The sequence below is a fragment of the Schistocerca gregaria genome, chromosome 2 (assembly GCF_023897955.1).
Source record: "Schistocerca gregaria isolate iqSchGreg1 chromosome 2, iqSchGreg1.2, whole genome shotgun sequence".
Classification (NCBI taxonomy): Eukaryota; Metazoa; Arthropoda; class Insecta; order Orthoptera; family Acrididae; genus Schistocerca; species Schistocerca gregaria.
In genome coordinates this window covers 920,020,790-920,040,647 of record NC_064921.1, presented here as the reverse complement: position 1 = coordinate 920,040,647, position 19,858 = coordinate 920,020,790, and the positions used below count along the sequence as shown (strand labels likewise).

The following is a 19,858-nucleotide window of genomic DNA, read 5'->3' as shown; positions in this document are numbered from 1 at the left end:
ATGATGAGATAAAAGAAATTATTCAGATAGTGAAGGGAGACGAAAATTTAATAGTCATGGGTGACTGGAATTCGAGTGTAGGAAAAGGGAGAGAAAGAAACATAGTAGGTGAATATGGATTTCTAAGAAATGAAAGAGGAAGCCGTCTGGTAGAATTTTGCACAGAGCATAACTTAATCATAGCTAACACTTGGTTCAAGAATCGTAAAAGAAGGCTGTATACATGGAAGAAGCCTGGAGATATTGACAGGTTTCAGATGGATTATATGATGGTAAGACAGAGATTTGGGAACCAGGTTTTAAATTGTAAGACATTTCCAGGGGCAGATATGGACTCTGACCACAATCTATTGGTTATGAACTGTAGATTAAAACTGAAGAAACTGCAAAAAGGTGGAAATTTAAGAAGATGGGACCTGGATGAACTGACTAATCCAGAGGTTGTACAAAGTTTCAGGGAGAGCATAAGGGAACAATTGACAGGAATGGGGGAAAGAAAAATAGTAGAAGAAGAATGGGTAGCTCTGAGGGATAAAGTAGTGAAGGCAGCAGAGGATCAAGTAGGTAAAAAGACGAGGGATAGTAGAAATCCTTGGGTAACAGAAGAAATATTGAATTTAATTGATGAAAGGAGAAAATATAAAAATGCAGTAAATGAAGCAGGCAAAAAGGAATACAAACGTCTCAAAAATGAGATCGACACTAAGTGCAAAATGGATAAGCAGGGATCGCTAGAGGACAAATATAAGGATATAGAGCCTTATCTCAATAGGTGTAAGATAGATACTGCCTACAGGAAAATTAAAGAGACCTTTGGAGAAATGAGAACCACTTGTATGAATATCAATAGCTCAGACGGAAACCCAGTTCTAACCAATAAAGGGAAAGCAGTAAGGTGGAAGGAGTATATAGAGGGTCTATACAAGGGCGATGTACTTGAGGACATTATTATAGAAATGGAAGAGAATGTAGATGAAAATGAAATGGGTGTTACGATACTGCGTGAAGAGTTTGACAGAGCACTGAAAGACAAGGCCCCGGGAGTAGACAACATTCCAATAGAACTACTGACGGCCTTGGGAGAGCCAGTCCTGACAAAACTCTACCATCTGGTGAGCAAGATGTATGAGACAGACGAAGTACCCTCAGACTTCAAGAAGAATATCGTAATTCCAATCCCAAAGAAAGCAGGTGTTGACAGATGTGAAAATTACCGAACTATCAGTTTAATAAGTCACAGCTGCAAAATACTAACACGAATTCTTTACAGACGAATGGAAAAACTGGTAGAAGCTGACCTCGGGGAAGATCAGTTCGGATTCCGTAGAAATATTGGAACACGTGAGGCAATACTGACCTTACGACTTATCTTAGAAGAAAGATTAAGAAAAGGCAAACCTACATTTCTAGCATTTGTAGGCTTAGAGAAAGCTTTTGACAATGTTGACTGGAATACTCTGTTCCAAATTCTAAAGGTGGCAGGGGTAAAATACAGGGAGTGAAAGGCTATTTACAATTTGTACAGAAACCAGATGGCAGTTATAAGATTCGAGGGACATGAAATCGAAGCAGTGGTTGGGAAGGGAGTGAGACACGGTTGTAGCCTCCCCCCGATGTTATTCAATCTGTATATTGAGCAAGCAGTGAAGGAAACAAAAGAAAAATTCGGAGTAGGTATTAAAATCCATGGAGAAGGAATAAAAACTTTGAGGTTCACCAATGACATTGTAATTCTGTCAGAGATAGCAAAGGACTTGGAAGAGAAGTTGAACGGAATGGACAGTGTCTTGAAAGGAGGATATAAGATGAACATCAACAAAAGCAAAACGAGGATAATGGAATGTAGTCAAATTAAGTCGGGTGATGCTGAGGGAATTAGATTAGGACGTGAGACACTTAAAGTAGTAAAGGAGTTTTGCTATTTGGGGAGCAAAATAACTGATGATGGTTGAAGTAGAGAAGATATAAAATGTAGACTGGCAATGGCAAGGAATGCGTTTCTGAAGAAGAGAAATATGTTAACATCGAGTATAGTTTTAAGTATCAGGAAGTTGTTTCTGAAAGTATTTGTACGGAGTGTAGCCATGTATGGAAGTGAAACATGGACGATAAATAGTTTGGACAGGAAGAGAATAGAAGCTTTCGAAATATGGTGCTACAGAAGAATGCTGAAGATTAGATGGGTAGATCACATAACTAATGAGGAGGTGTTGAATAGAATTGGGGAGTAGAGGAGTTTGTGGCACAACTTGACGAGAAGAAGGGACCGGTTAGTAGGACATGTTTTGAGGCATTAAGGGATCACAAATTTAGCACTGGAGGGCAGCGTCGAGGGTAAAAATCGTAGAGGGAGACCAAGAGATGAATACGCTAAGCAGATTCAGAAGGATGTAGGTTGGAGTAGGTACTGGGAGATGAAGAAACTTGCACAGAATAGGGTAGCATGGAGAGCTGCATCAAACCAGTCTCAGGACTGAAGACCACAACAACAACAACCTCCTCATTAGTTATATGATCTACCCATCTAATCTTCAGCATTCTTCTGTAGCGCCACATTTCGAAAGCTTCTATTCTCTTCTTGTCCAAACTAGTTACTGTCCATGTTTCACTTCCATACATGGCTACACTCCTTACAAATACTTTCAGAAACGACTTCCTGACACTTAAATCTGTACTCGATGTTGACAAATTTTTCGTCATAAACGCTTTCCTTGCCATTGCCAGTCTACATTTTATATCCTCTCTACTTCGACCATCATCAGTTATTTTACTCCCCAAATAGCGATACTTATTTACTACTTTAAGCATCTCATTTCCTAATCTAATTCCCTCAGCATCACCCGACTTAATTCGACTACATTCCATTATCCTCGTTTTGCTTTTGTTGATGTTCATCTTGTATACTCCTTTCAAGACACTACCCATTCCGTTCAACTGCTCTTCTAAGGCCTTTGCTGTCTCTGACAGAATTACAATGTCACCAGCGAATCTAAAAGTTTTTATTTCTTCTCCATGGATTTTAATACCTACTCTGAATTTTTCTTTTGTTTCCTTCACTGCTTGCTCTATATACAGATTGAATAACATCGGGGAGAGGCTACAACCCTGTCTCACTCCCTTCCTAACCACTGCATCGACTCTTATAACTGCCACATGGTTTCTGTACAAATTGTAAATAGCCTTTCGCTCCCTGTATTTTACCCCCACCACCTTCAGAATTTGAAAGAGAATATTCCAGTCAACATTGTCAAAAGCTTTCCCCAAGTCTACAAATGCTAGAACTCTATGTTTGCCATTCGTTAATCTACTTCTAAGATAATAGCAATTAACTCAGCTGAAAGGTAAGAACATCTGAAATTAATGTGCTCTGTTCTAATTATTGAATAATAAAATCATATAGTGAAGTATTATTTAATTTTCATGTGCTGGCTTAAATATCTGAAATAACATGTGCCTCACTCATCTTAGTGACATACAGTGTGATACAAAGGCACAAAATGTGTAAAACACATGTTCACAATGTAAGCCTTTAATTCTCAATGTAATTAAACTCATTCACACAATAATTCAGCCCGAAAGATATAAGCAAATTCATAAATGGAACCTCCATGTAAAAGAATAGAACTACTGTGCATACTAGTAAAAGAATCTCATCATATACACTCCAAACATGTTACAAACACTGAATGTAGTTTCATCACACTAGGAAACTGATTGTTTGTTTTGCATATCTGATATAAATTACTGCAATAGCATTGTAGTCTGGCTGAACTGTATGTCAAACTGTTGAGAGTATTTGGAACTATAATGTATGCAAGTCAGTTCAATTGGATGCAATTATTTTTAATTGTAATATCAAAATTCTGTAGTAGCAATAATAAAAACATTGTTTGGAATGTTATAAAAGGATGATAGTCAGCTCATTGGAGGGGATTGATGGTTGGAAGTCTTGTGACACACCACCTATGTTACTGTGTGCAATAAATCTGCAATGAGAAGTATACACGCATATCTGTTTGTTATTTCACAGTTCACACTGATTGATACTAATATGTGAATACAGTTGAAGTTCAAATCTTCTGGATTGTTGGGTTGTATCGCATTTTTTCAAGTGATCAATGTTTAGACCTCTCTGCTGGGATCTTCAGGATCCTGTGGTGTCCACTGTAGAACAACCACTTTCAGAGACGAGTGTCGCATTCTCTTATAAATGGGATTTCCTGTGTGTGTAGTGGAGAAGTTGTATTATGGGGACAATTTGTGTGGCTACCATTGTCATTGGATAGTGAGAAAAGTATTCCCGTGCTAATGCCAGAGAAGGGGGTTATTGGCTAATGTCTTGTGACTACCATTGGTGGGCCAAAGTCACTGTTTAGAAAGGGATTTTCCCTGCACCTAGGCTGGAGAAGAATTATTGGTTACAATTCCTCCCATTGCTGTTGGTGGACCATCATCACTAGCTAGAAGCGAAATAGGCAGAGCAAGAAAGAGGGAATGTTTTTCAAAAATATTATTGTCCGCAGATGTCACTTTCTGTTGCCGGAAGCCTATAGCCATCCTCTCTATTGAAGTTACATGCATTCTCGGAAATCTTAATTGCTACTTGAACTTTACTTTTATAAATGTTGGTTTCCTAAGCTACCACTTGTGCATTATTGAAATCAATGTCGAGACCACAGTTCTCGTGATGTTCTGCTACTGCCAATTTCACACTTTGTTTTAGCTGCATGTGGTGTTTGTGTTCTTTAGTAAGTTCTTTAACAGTTCTTATCATCTTGCCTGCGTACACTTTGCTGCACTCGCACATCATTTCACAGATGCCCGCAGTGCGGAGACAATCAGGTGCATCCATTTTCTGCCAGAAAAAGCCTTATTTTGTTTTGACTGAAGAAAATGGTCTGAATACTGCATGTGCCCCCTCCCCCCCCCCCCACACACACACACGGGGGAGGAAAATCAGCACCGCCAACCTACATTTCACATAAGGACCACAAGCAACTAGTAGTGGTACAGGGTACCCTCTGCCACACACCGTACAGTGGCTTGCAGAGTATGTATGTAGATCTACATGTAGGTGTAAGGGGAGGCATTACCGGTAGTAGGAAAAGGGGTTGAGCTGCCTTCTGGGGTAGACAATGAGTGGGTAGAGTAGTGTTAGGAAAAAAGCTAAATACCATCTTAAACTAGCTTGGCCAGAGTTGCGGTATCACATGAATAGGTATATGGAGAAAACATCAAGTTCACAGGAGAAGGAACAAAGATCAACATGTAGCAGAAACCACTAAACAAGAAATCTGAGAGGAGCTTGTAAAGATCTTGGCTCAACTAAGCAACACTGATTTGAAGAAGTATCATCGGAGAGCAGGTAGAAGAATCAACCAGTGTGTTCCCATAATAAAACAACCTGGACGTAACAACATGTCTTGTTGCTGAAAGTAATAATGGAGACATTGCCTATGCAGTGTGATAATTAATATTACAACTGATTAGTTTCATTCTTTCATCAGAAATTGTTTACAAAGAGATCCTGACTAGTTAGGGATGATACACATGTATAGATTAGTTTCAGCATTAAAGGGCTGTTACGTTCCATACAAAGAACAAATAACGCAATAATGAAAAAAGCTCAGGCAAATACTCATCTTAGTGACATATAGTGTGATACAAAGGCACAAAAAAGAAGTGTTTAGAGTGAAGTTATGAAAACTGAAATATTTTCTGGAAAATATATGGAGGTTCTACATCATTCTTCCCCTCCCCAACACACACAACCCTTGTATGTCTACAGTGTCCTGGCTGACTAACACCATGAATTGCCAACTCCACCTGACACAACTCCTACCCCAGGTGAGCCGCAGTGCAAGCACAGTATAGTTATCACGTAGGCACATGCCTGTGTATGTATTTACACACTACAATTCTGAAAACGCATTTGCCTGAAAGCTAGCAAAGTTCTCAGACTTTTTTAAGTACCTTTTGATGAATCAGCACCTGTACTATTCAGAAATTTGTTGTCTTTACTCCTTAAATTATCTACACTGCTACCAGATGAGTTATTTTGAACTTGGAAATGTCCATTCACCCTTTGGACAACAAACAGGTTCAATGTCATGAACACATATAGCAGTATACAATGATCCCAATGGAGTTGGAGGACACAGCTGCTTTGCACTTGATGCAGTACAAGACAGACTGGAAGTAATGGTTGGTTGCATGGGATTTCATTAAGTTTACACTAACATTTTTTAAGAATGATTGGAATAAGGCCATTACTGCTCATTCAACAAAGATATGAGATATATTTAAAGCTATTTTTACAAGTACCACTAATAATCCAGAGCTGATGGACTATTTCATTACACATATGGCTAACTACATCTGTCTTCGTCATTATTTTTCTGTGGAGGCTGAATGTGCAAACAAATTCAAAGCATACCCATGGGGACCAATACATCACTTTCTTAGAGGACTCTTATTAATTTTCTATTATATTCACTGATAAAATCATCTGGATTTGCAATTAGGGTAAAGACACACTCCTTTCACTGCTACAGAATCACAATATGTGGTGTGAAATAAATTTCAATTGCTGCTCACCTTGCTCCCAAACATAATTCACTTGCTCCTTGACAACAAAACGAGCCTTCTGATAGCTATGACCTTCTGTGTAACAATACATACAATTCAATAACAACCACTCCTGCCACATCAAAAAGTATCTTTTTTCCCACAGTCTGAGCACCTGTAGATGGTAGCTACATAGTGGCAAATGATTCTGTATAAAAAAGTTTAAGGTTTTGCTAAGGCTGAGGCCGGTGGCCTAAAATATCACATTAGCGTATTTTAGCAAAACTCTTTCACTGCCACATCAGAACATTTTATCTTCACTTATATTTTCTGGCTTTAGAAACTGAACATAATTAAGCTAATGGGTCATTTAATTAAAATGTTACAGACAACACATGAAATAATGAGCATAGTATATTAAACTCATCAAAGTTCTTTATTTTTTATTAAAATTTGCAAACATTAATCATCATAATGCATGAAACGTAATATCCTGATTACATTTTGGGAAATCCCAATATCTGTCATTATTTCCAAACTGAACTCACTTTATTTCTGCATTGTTATATTTTGAAATACAACAACAAAGCCAAGTCATTTAATTGGAAAACAAGTTTGAAAATCGTGCAGTATTTTCAGTGAGACATCACATGTTAATATTATCATGGAGGAGCAGAAAACTTTATATGTATAATTCACTCAGAAGCATCTTAAAAGTGCTAATAGGGCAAAATTAAAGAAACTGTTGTACTTGAAAATAAAGTAAAAATATAAAGGCAATGTAATAAATTGGTTAAACAGGAAAAGAGGAAAGAAACTATTGCAAATAATTATGAGCACTGTCATACCAATATAAATAGAACCACATATTTCAAGTCAGGTACTTAAACAGGAAGGCAGCCTCATTAAGTAACAACATACAACTTTATTGACAATGAACACAACAAATACATTATGAATCAGAGCTGTATGATGGCTACCTGCCAATAAGATTTAAGAAGAGGAGGATTATCTCTTAATTTGTTACTAAAGAAGCCAGAGATTCTTCCATGAACATCACTCTAATAAACTTCTTTTAGCAAACATCAGCTATATACAAATAATGCACCTGTCACTATACATATTAATGTGCATTTGGGTGTATCTAACATTACATAGCATCAAACCCTCACAAGCAGCATTCTTCTTGCACATTTCATGCCAACCAGTCTTGCATACTGCATGACTTCTTCACTATCATCAGTATTTCTATTCAGTGTTCTGTAGATGAAGTATGGCATTGCCTGTTTGTGGAACAGTATCAGTATCTGCAAGAAAATGGAAAAAGTTAGCAAATGACACTGCACTGCAGAAACATGTCTTGAATTTATATTTAAAAGAAGCCAAAAATGTAGAAGAAAGGAATGTTACTCTACTTAAACTGACACAGTGTGATGAAAGAGATGACATCTTTAATCTGCACACTATATTACTGAACTATTTGGTGTCATCTAGTTGCATCCTCAAAGGTCGTATTTACCTACATCAAGTATTGTGACACATGATCGCGACAGTTAACTCACATTTGGTAGGAATGGGATTCAAATGCTTGTCTGGACATTCAGATTTAAGTTTCCTGCCATTTCTGAAAATCACTTGAGGTGGATTTAGACATGGATCATTGAATAGGAGACAGCCAATTCTTTCAGCCTAGTCCAGTCTGAGTTTCTGCTCCATTTCCAATAACTTCAATATTAATGGGCTTTTAAACTCTCATCTTCCTCATTTACCTAGTTTTACATTCACATTTGTCCTATGCAAAACACTCATTTTGTGTACTAATAGGGATAAGAGATAATTTTTCAGTACACTTTCCTTGCATACTACTACACACCTACTGGACATAACAGATCAAGCTTGAACCATCCATTTGTTCTTATTCCATTTCTAATAGTAATAATAATAATAGTAATAATAATTTCTTTTTCATTTTAGCTCTTTTTCATGAAGTTTTACTACTCAATATGTAGTTTACGATTACCTATGACAACAGACTAATTATCTTACTTGGAAACAATTTTGATAGAAAGATATTCTTAATATGAGGAGATTTGGAATGAGCTAATACATAACTCCGCATGTATTAGCATACTTATATTTAGTCTCAAAGCCCTTCTGTCCCCCTTTTCAGTAAGCATTTTATCTTTTCCAAAAACATTATATGAAATAAGTTATTCATAATTAAAGTTCTCATCTTCTGGAATGTTCAATTTTTTAAGTGGTGATTCTTTTCTAAATTTAGTTACCTAGTTTTGTAGCCCTAATTTTTATGATTACAAAAATGCCTACTCGCACAAGAAAAACATGTTAGTTTGCTTATTATTTGATCTAGAAGATTACTTTTTTAAGCCAATTTTGGCAAGATTAGGAAATCACCATGGCAGTATACACTGTATTAAAAAATAATACTCACAACTTTATCAATTTTCTAGTTATCTAATACAGAGTTAAACCAGATTAGTTCTTGACTCATTGCAATTGTGCTCTTTTCCCTGTTATAAATTTAAAGTTAATATCCAAATTCAATGATTAACAACACACTCTTCTGTATGTAGGAGAATAGGACAATGCTACAGTCAGTCCATGTTTATTAACCATCTTCTTGTAGGTTGAAGTTTGTACTCTTTCAATTAAAAACTCAGTAAATGCATGCTGAGGTAAAGTGTATAAGTCCAGGCCTGTCTTTCAACACGTGGTCATCTGCGTGTTAACCAATTTGTCAACAGAGTGTATGCAAATATGTAGACACTGTTCAGGACTTTGTAGGAGTATGTACGAGGGGCATTCAGTAAGTAATGCAACACTTTTTTCCCCCCTGAAAGCAGATTAGTTTTCTTCAGGATTCCAATACACCATATTAATCCCCAGTCTTTTGGCTACAAAACCCTATTTCTATTCAGTGTGACAGCCTTATGCCACTTCACTGTGAAGGACTGCATGCTTGTATGGTACCATTGTACTGATCAATGTCTGGCCAACATCTTGCTGCATCAATAAACTCCCCACCATCCACATACTGCTTCCAGTGAAGTGCATCCTTCATTGGATGAAACAGGTGGATGTCGGAAGGTACAAGATCCAGGCTGTAGGGTGGATAAGTAAGAACAATACAGTAAAGTTTTCTGAGCTACTTTCACACGTGCAGATTTGTGTGAGGCCTTCCACTGTCAAGGAAAAGGAGAAGCACACTTGCATTCATGTGGTCATGAACACACTGAAATTGTTCCTTCAGTTTCCTAAGGGTAGCACAGTACACTTCAGAATTAATTGTTGCACCATGAGGGAGGACATAAAACAAAATAATCCCCCTGCTATTACTTTACTGGGTGAGGGTGTGGCTTTGAGCTTTTCTTCAGAGGACAGGTGCTGTTTTATTTCCAGTTCGAAGTGACAAACACAGGTTTCACCACTTGTAATGATGTTCAACAAAAAAAAGTCATAATTAACCTTATAACACACAATCAACTCTGCACAGATAGTGCTTCATTGCTCTTTATGGTATTCTGTTGGGCAGTGAGGCAGACAGCAGGCACACACCTTCGAGTACCCCAACTGGTGCATGAGTGTGCCTGCACTACCAACTGAGATGTCCATTTGTGCAGTGAGGTGTTTCATGGTGATCCATCTATCTCCTGTGTATCCACATGTTCCAACACTGCATGAGTCACAGATATGTGTGGCTAGATGGCAGGCAGGAGATTGGACATGTTTGCATGATCTAGTTGCAATGATGACATATGCCTTGCCCAAAGATTCACTGTGCTTTTGTTCACTGCCAGGTCTCCGTAGACATTCTGCAAGTGCCTATGAATATCTGTGATGCACTGGTTATCTGCCAAAAGAAACTCAGTGACAGCTCTCTGCTTAGAATGGACCTCCATTACAGATGCCATTTTGAAGGCGGTGTATAGCACTGCCACCTAATGGAACTTCATGAAACACTATAGGGCTGAAGCAGGAATATTCCATGATGTCCCACAGCAAATTCCAGATTTTTTTTTCAACTGAAATTGGCCGAGGAAAAAAAAGTGTTGCATTATGTATTGAATGCCCTCCATACTTGTCCACCTTTGAGGATTATACAACAATCTAGGAAAAAGACAGATTGCTACTTACCATAAAGAAGACATGTCAAGTTGCAGACAAGCACAATTAAAAGACACCTACATAAAGCTTTTGGCCACAGTCTTCAACAGTAAAGGAGAGACATGCACCATTCATACGCAAAAGCCAGCACACCTCATGCACTCATGAATGCCAACTCCAGCATCTTGGGCTGGAATGCAACTATCACGTGGGATGCAAGCAGCAACCTGGAGGGGGCGGGGAAGGCGAAGGAATAGTAGTGTACGGGTGGGGAGGGAGAGGAACACTGTCTGACGGAGTGTGCATGGACTAGAATATCACCAGGCACAGCGTCAGGAGGTGTGCAATAAAGGAACAAAAAGGAGAGGAGCAGTGAAAGATAGTAGGATGTGTTGGCAGACAGTGTCAAATAAACAGGGCGGGAGATGAGAATGGGGAGGAGATGATAGGACAGAGGGGGCGGAGGATGCGGGGGCAGTAGTTATCGTAGGGATGATTATGCGAGCAGAGAATGTGTTGTAAGGATAATGCCTATCTGCACAGTTCAGAAAAGGTGGTGGAGAGAAGGATCCAGATGGCTCGGGCAGTGAAAAAGGTACGGAATTCAGGTATGTTAAGTTCAGCTGCATGTTGTGCCACAGTAGCATGGTCTATTTTGATCTTGGCCACAGTTTGGAAGGGACCATTAATCCTGGTGAACAGCTGATTGGTAGTCATATCAAATATAAAGCTGTGCAATGATTGCAATAGAGCTGGTAAATGACATGGCCGCTTTCACAGATGGCCTGGCCCCTTGCAAGGTAGGATAAACGTGTGACAGGACTGAGTGGGCAAGGGGTTGGTATTGGAGCGGCATGATGTGGAGGTTGGGTGGGCGACAGTACACCACAATAAGAGGGGGGGGGGGTGAAGTATCTTGGGTAGGATGTCCTTCATTTCAGGAAATGATGAATGCTAATCAAAGCCCTGGCAAAAATTGTGGTTCAGTTGTTCCAGCCCAGAGTGGTACTGGGTTATGAAGGAGATTCTCCTACGTGGCAGGTTCTTGGGTATGGTGGGAGGATTGAGGCTGTGAGGGGAAATGGCATGGGAGATCTGTTTGCAGACTAGGTCTGAGAGATAGTGCCCGTCCGTGAAAGCCTTGGTGAGAGCTCCACCATATTGAGCAAGGGAGTTTTTGTTACTGCAGATATGCCATCCCCTGGCGGCCAGGCTGTATGGGATACATTTTTGTGTGTGAAAAGGGTGACAGCTGTCGAAATGCAGGTACTGTTGGTGGTTGGCGGGTTTAATGTGGAAGAGGTGTGGATGGAGCCATCAGGGAGGAGCTGGTCAACATCTACGAAGGTGGAATGCTGGGTCGGAGAGGACTACAAGAAGCAGATGGGAGAGAAGGGGTTGAGGTTGTTAATGAAGAAAGATAAGGTGTCTTGTCTCTAAGGCCAGATCATGAAGATATTATCAATGAACCTGAACCAGACTATGGGATTGGAGATTTGGGAGGCCAGGAAGGTGTCTCTAGATGGGCCACAATATGGTTGGCATAGGAGAGTACCATGTGGGTGCTCATGGCTGTGCCGTGTATTTGTTCAAATACCTTCCCTTCAAAGGAGAAGTAGTTGTGGTTTAGGATAAAGTTAGTAAGGCATATGAGAAATGAGGTAGTGGATATGGAGTCTGAAGGACTTTGGAAAGGGTAGTGTTCAGCAGTGCTAAGACCGTAAGCATGAGGGATGTTAGCGTATAGGGAGACGGTGTCAACAGTGACAAGTAGGGGTCCAGGTGGTAAAGGGGAGGGGATGGTGGAGAGTCAGTGAAGGAAGTGGTTAGTGTCTTTGACAGGTATTTGATTGGGGGTGTTGGTCAATGAGGGCCAAAATTCTTTTAGAGGGAGCACAACAACCAGCCACAATACAGTTTCCAGCATTGGGTTTGTGGATTATGGGGAGCATGTAGAAGGTGTGTGTGGGGGGTGTCATAAGGGTGAGGAGGGAAATATATTCAGGGGAGAAGTTCTGGGAAGGATCTAAGGCTTTAAGCAGGGACTGGAGATTGTGTTGGACTTCTGGGATGGGATCACTCTGACAGAGTTTATAGTTGGAGGAGTCAGGTAACTAACAAATGCCTTCCACCAGGCAGTCACTACAATTCATAACAACAATGATGGAACGTCTGTCTGCAGGTAGGATCATAAGGTCAGGGTTTGTTTTGAAGTTGTTTCTGGGTGTTCTTTCTTCTACTGGAAGGTTGGTTTTCTGAGGAATAGACCTGGGGAAGGATGGTGAGGCTAAGTTGGAGGTAAGGGATTCCTGAAAGGTGGACAGTGGGTGGTTAGGTGGGAGGGGGGAAGGATAACGGATGGTGGTAAGAACTGTAAGAGGCAGGGTTAAATGTTGGAATTAGGGTGGTTTTGGTTGGAGGGACTGATAGCAAAGAAGTGCTTCCATTGTAGGAATCAGGAGGAGGAATGTAGGTTAGGTTGTGGGAGGTGATGGCTTAGTAGCAGACACTACTGGAAGTTAAAAGTCACTTTATGCTCTTTGCTTACAATTTTTCTTATTGAGAACAAATTTACAGCTGAGTCTGGGATATGACTGACATCAGATGCTTCAACTTCTACTGTTTTATCACCAGTATAGAAAATCAGGTCAACTCCTTTTTCATCCTTGCTATAACAATATTTAGCAATATGATTGTTTGTTGCACTTGTAGCATTTAATAAACTCTTAGTAAGCCTCTTCTTATTTGCATAGAGAGCAGATTCTTCATTTCCAGTTGCGTCCATCACGTACGCACCAAAGAACCATTTGTGATATCTTCCCATACCTTGACAAGTCCAGCGAGATTAAATTTGGGTGTAAGGCTAAAGGTGAGGCCTTTTGATAGAACTGAAAGTTCTGTGGAGCTGAGGCTTTTGGTGGAAACAAGTAGGTGGTTCTGTGACGTCTGTGCCATGGAGATGCATTTTTGAAGTACAAGGTTTGTGAGGACTAGGGATTGGCAGAAACTGAAAAGGTTTAGGTCATAGTGAAACGAGGGGTGGGTTCCAGCAAAAGGAATCTTTAGAGTTAGGGCTTTTGGGAGGGGAGGGGGGAGATTCCATGGTTTAACCAAAATTTGAGGAACAAGATGTGGGACTAGGTTTTAGCCAGGGAAAGGGATACTTTACTGAACTGGTGCAGAAAGATGGAGCAAGGTCTATTGTGGTAGGAATTGTGTAAACAGAATGAGAATGATGCAGAAGTGGTCAACATAGGTGTTGATGGTTGTGAGAGGACTTGGATAAGTGAAAAGATGAGTTAACTGCATACAAAAATACATAAAGGCACAGAGAAAGATGTACAGATATGCAAAAATATGAACAGATACATAAAAATATACACAAATACGTGAAACCACATAAAATTTTGCACAAATGTACTTCAGACTCCAAACCCACTGTCTCATTTCTAATACACCTTACTGATTCATTAAAGAATAGGAGATTTTTATAGTTGTCAGTTTTGCTAAGTCAACTAGTGGCAGATGCTGGATCACAACTAACTGTCAACTTTATTACACAACATTGGAGATTGTGCTTTTCTTGAGGTGTTTTAAAGTTCTTAATTGTATTTTGGCCATTGCGTCCTTATTTGGTACACAATATGCAGAGTCGTCCTATAGCTGGTTCAACTTGCCTAAGAACATCTGGTTGGGAGGATAACAGTTGTGTTGCCTTTTCCACCAGTAAGACCATAATATCAGTATCCTCACTGAGGTGCTACTGGCCCTTGTCCTTGATGCAGGTAGCTTGGGATGAAAAATGTCCAAGTACAGTTTGGTCAGTAAATTTTAAGAAATAAGTTTAATCTGACAAACACATGCAAGTATGGAAACTGTTAATCATTTTGAATGCCAAAACAAAGATTTGTAACAATATTAAAGAAGGAAAGTTGATACTCACCATATAGCAGAGATGCTGAGTCGCAGATAGGCGCAACAAAAAGATTCACACAATTATAGCTTTCAGCCATTAAGGACTTTATCGACAACACACACACACACACACACACACACACACACACACACACACACACACACACACAAATGCAACTCACACACACGAGCACAGAGGACAAGCTGTATCGAAATCAGGCAATCTATCTGATGAACTACAACAGTTCTGCAAAGCAGATACTATGAATGGGAGATACATTATGCCTTATACTCAGAACATGTTACAAAGTGAAGAACTGGAAAAAAAGTGACGAAAAACCGGAATAGTTGTCTTGCCATACATCAGCAGCATTTTTTTGAAAATAGGATGATTACAGAACAAATACAGTTAAATGCTTCTTCCATCTGCCTACGAAATTCAGAGCTCTTGTGTGCTCAATGAAGGAAATGTTAGTTAAGATGCCATAGTGTTCATAAGATTCTCCATAACAATAGGAATTCATGTTGGACAAACACATCACACTGTGGAAGACAGACACATCAAAAATTGATGAGACATTTGTCTGGACCAACCATGTTTTGTATTGTCATTAAAGAAGTGGTGGAAATTTGCAGAGCCTTAAAACTTGTCGACAGAGGTACTGGCTTCAAACTTGGGTCCAGCACTGGTAATATTAAAAGTCATGGCAACCACAAAGGGAAACTATTCGTCATATATGGGATGACGCTTTGGTATCAACTTAAATATTTGGATGGCAATGACAAGGATGGTTGCATAACAGCAGAGATGTCTTTTTGTATGTCACTATGCAATTTTCAAACTAAGGTTGCTTGTATGAGGTGGCCAACGCATTTCTTTTATCATGTTCTAGACATGGCAGTAATTTCAATCTCCAGTTGGTAAATGAATTCATAGTTTGGCATATTACTTCTGACAGAGGGTACTGGTGTGGCAGACGGCAGTGCATAGTATAAACAACAGGCTTTGTGCTTGTGCCAGAATCTTTGGTTCATCATTTGAAGATGGCATAGCTGTCATTCCCATAACCAATTATGAACACAACAGGCTTTGTGCTTGTGCCAGAATCTTTGGTTCATCATTTGAAGATGGCATAGCTGTCATTCCCATAACCAATTATGAAATTTTTGCTACTGGTTGCCAAATTTGGCACCTGCACACCTGTGCATTCCCTATTTATATTGGGATAAATAGACAGTGTTTGCAGTGGGTATAAAACGTTATAAGTGTGGTCATGTACAGAGGCAATGTACCCAATCACTGAGGAATAGATGAAGGGGTGGAAATCAGCAGCGTGGAGGATGGAGAAGTGGAGTTAGTAGAGGTGTACAATCGTTAAACGGCAAAGGGGGCCCAAGACCCACCTAAGGGAGCTTCCGTTTAATTTCAATGCTACGAATACTTATGCAGAGGTGGAATGTTCAGTGGTAGGATCCATAGGAACTAAAAAGTTTAAGATTTTGTTGAACACAGGGGCGCAAGTGTCTGTGGCTACTAAGAGTTTAATGGGACGAAGGAAGTTAGGCCCACCACGTTATAGGTTGCATGGAGTGGCGGATAATGAGGTCACAACTTTGGGGTCAGTGACAGCTGACTTTCGCATAGGGAAAGTCTGATTTGATGCATGCATGGAAGTAGTACCATGGGTAAGTGAAGGCTACGACATGATTCTAGGAGTAGACTTCTTGCATCAACATCACGCCAAAATTGAACTTGGATAACGAACCGTGGAACTTAGTGGAATGTTATTTCAGCTATGGGAAACTGTTGTCGATGCAGAGCTGTCATGAGGGGCATTCAAAGTAATGAACAAACCAATTGATCCGCGTACATTAGCATTAAGGGAAGTCACTTTGGGTAAGTGTGGAGTCGAATCTACCTGTGGGTACAGTATGTGTTATTGACCATTGGAGGATAATGAAGTTTTGGGTCCATTGGGTTGTTTTGTGAAACATAGTATTGTACACATACAAGAGGGAAATGACAGGCGAGTAGTCCCCGTGAAGTGGTTAATTTTAGTGCTGTAGGCGTGAATTTCAGAAAAGGAGTTTTAGTAGCATATTTGGATGTGCCAGATGACAAAGACTTGTGTTTGAGAGGTGGGCAAAGCAATCAACCACTAACTGCTGATAGAACTGCAATGCGTGACAAAATTACGCATTTGAAAGGAGGAGAAAGAGAGCATATGGAAAAATTATTGGGGAATTTAAGGATTTGTTTTTTCCACAAGGGCCGTTGCCAGCAACTCCATTAGTTCAACATAGGATACCAACAGGGAATGAAGCACCTGTTTACCGTAAACTATACAGAATATCAAGGTATTTGCAGCCAATTGTGGAGGATTTCAGCAGCCTGCGGATGGTATTATAGAGCACAGTAATAGTTGCTGGGGAGCGGCACTGTCATTGTACCTAAAAAATCTATGGATGGAACTAAGAAATACAGGTTCTGTTGTGACTACCGATACCTCAATAATAAGACAGTAACGGACGCATACCCGATTCTAAACATTTTGGAGACTTTGGATCACTTAGGACAGCGCCAGTACATTTCTACGATGGATTTGACAAGTGGTTATCATCAGATAGAGGTGGCTCCAGAGGTTCATCCAAAAACTGCGTTCTCTACTCCTGGAGGCCATTACCAGTACATCAGAATCCCATTCAGTTTGAAAAATGCTCCGGCACTGTTTCAGAGGTTGCTAGACAGTGTCTTGAGGGGTTTGAAACCACAGCAGTGTCTTGTCTATTTGGATGGCATTATAATGTTTTCAAGTAATATGGACCAACACAGACAGCGGTTAAGGGAAGTCTTTATGAGGTTAAGAGCAGCTTGTTTGACATTGAGCCTGGAGAAGTGTCATTTTGCATTAGGAGAAGTAAAATATTTGGTTCATATTATTAGTAAGGACGGAGTGCAAACAGATCCGAGGTTGGTACAGGCTGTAAGAGATTTTTGGGAACCGAAAATAGTTAAGGAAGTGCAGTCATTCATCGGATTTAGCAATTTCTATCGGAAGTTTGTAAAGTGTTTTGTAGATTTAGCACAGTCGTTGACATGATTGTTACAGAAGGGTGTGAAATTTGAGTCGACAGAAGAGCGTCAGAAAGCGTTTGGCAAAGTGAAAGAAGTGTTAAACATCAAATCCAGTTCTTGTGTTTCCAGATTTTGAAAAGGAGTTTGTACTAGCATGTGATGCATCAAATCAAGCATTAGGGTCTGTCCTTAGTCAGGAAATTGATGGGAAAGAACATCCTGTAGCCTATGCATCTAGGCAGTTGAATGCAGCAGAGAGGAATTACTCAACAACAGAGAGGGAGATGCTTAGCATAATCTATGGAATCACATATTTTAAATGTTATTTATATGGGAGAAGATTTCAGTTAGTGACAGATCATGCTGCGTTGAAGTGGTTGTTGGGGTTGAAGGATCCGTCCACTAGACTCGCTAGATGGGCCGTGAGGCTTAGTGAATTTGACTACAAGGTGGTGCACAAGCCAGGGCAGAAGCACGGTAATGCGGATGCACTAAGTAGGAAGGTAGCAAAAGTAGAAGTCATAGGTTACGACCTAGTGGTATGGCAAGAATTACAGGACGTGGACAACAATTGTGAACTGTATCGGACACAGCCACAATTTAATATGTACGATGGTCTTCTGTGCAGGGAAACGAAGTTAGGGCCAAGGGTAGTAGTGCCAGTGAAACTGAGAGATGAGGTTTTAAAGGAAGCACATGATCACGTGTTATGTGGTTATGGAGGGTGTAGAGCAAAGGATAGGAGAGTGGGGGGAGCTATCGGTGGAGTTAGGAAAGTAGATGTGATTCAGTATATCAAGAATTGTATACCACGTGTGCAGAGAGCAGATTTGAGTCGGAAACAGATACAGCTACAACGACTGCTGGAAACAAAATGTACATTCTCTATGCTTAGGATCTTTCAGGCGAACACCATCAGGGAACAGATTTGTTCTGACAATAAACCATTTTTTGAGGTATGTGGAGATGGTGGCTATGCCAAATCAACAGGCAGCAATGGTTGTGCAAGCGTTAGTAAACAACTGGATTTTGAAATTTGGTGTACCGGAGACAATAATTGCTGACCAAGGGACCTACCTTATGTCGGATTTAATGAAGGAACTGTGTAAATTATTGAACATAAAGAAGTTGAGGACGAGCGCATTGCATCCACAGGCCAACAGAAGGACAGAACAGGTACACAGAAGAATTGAGAAGATGCTGAGTTTTCATGTGGATACTCATCACCATCAGTGGGACGAGTATATTGTACGTGCATACAATGCCAAAATCCATACAAATACCGGTTGTCTCCACATGAGGTAGTGTACAGGTGAAAAATGCTGTCACCATTTGATTTAGTCAAGCTACAGAAATGAAACACTTGTGACTCTGTATGTCAATTCGCGAGAACAATTCGGGATGTTTGGAAACGGGTACAAAAGGCAAAAACGGAAGCTTTGGAAAGGCAGGAAGACACAGTGAAACGGAAAGGAAGTTTACTGCACTACAGCGTGGGGCAGTGGGTAAGGCTGTCCAGCCCCTATACGCAAAAAGGGGAAAACAAAGAAGCTCCTCACGAGGTATCAAGGGCCACAGCAAGTTGTTGAAACCACATACCCCATTAATGTTAAGCTTCAGCTGCCAACTAGAACAATGATAGTACACATTGGGTGGTTATGGCCATTTAAGGGTTGTCCAAATGTGATTCCAGGCATAACACAGGAAGGAAAGAGGAAGTGAGAAAGAGTGAAGAGAGGTGCTAAGCACAGAGAAAACCAGGAAGATAGAGTACAGCATGAAGTACCATATGCTTTGCGATCCAGAAAGTAGTAGAGTGTTTGAAGTTTTTTTTTCATTTTCTTATCTATTATTGGGTTTGCGTAGATTAATTACGCATTGTATTTTTTAATCTGTATTTTCGAGTATAGACTGCTGCGGGCAGCAGTCGTTTGGAAGAGGGAGGAAGGGTGATGATGATCCATGTCCTCAGGTCGCTGAAAAGGGGAGCATTGAGCAAGTTTGTGGAAGTGAAAACTAAGGAGGTATTGCTGATTTCAGCTAGCAACTGGTACGCCGAGATGACAAGGGGGGAATTACAAAGCTGCCATAGAGGGAAGGTAATTGTGTATCCAGCCAGGGTGATGCGCACTGATCTGGACACATGCATGGTGCAGTTATTTTGAGCCAGGAGGA

At 40.2% G+C, this 19,858-nt stretch overlaps 1 protein-coding gene across 2 annotated transcripts in view; it reads right to left on the bottom strand.

The window, feature by feature from the left end:
- Positions 1 to 6,982: 6,982 nt before the first annotated feature.
- Positions 6,983 to 19,858, bottom strand: part of LOC126335353 (arginyl-tRNA--protein transferase 1) — a 147,197-nt gene continuing 134,321 nt past the window's right edge. For both annotated transcript variants that reach the window (XM_049998539.1, XM_049998540.1), the window contains exon 10: positions 6,983 to 7,874. In XM_049998539.1, the coding sequence (XP_049854496.1) occupies positions 7,728 to 7,874 (147 nt within the window). In that variant the 3' untranslated portion in view covers positions 6,983 to 7,727. The remainder of the gene's footprint in view (positions 7,875 to 19,858) is intronic.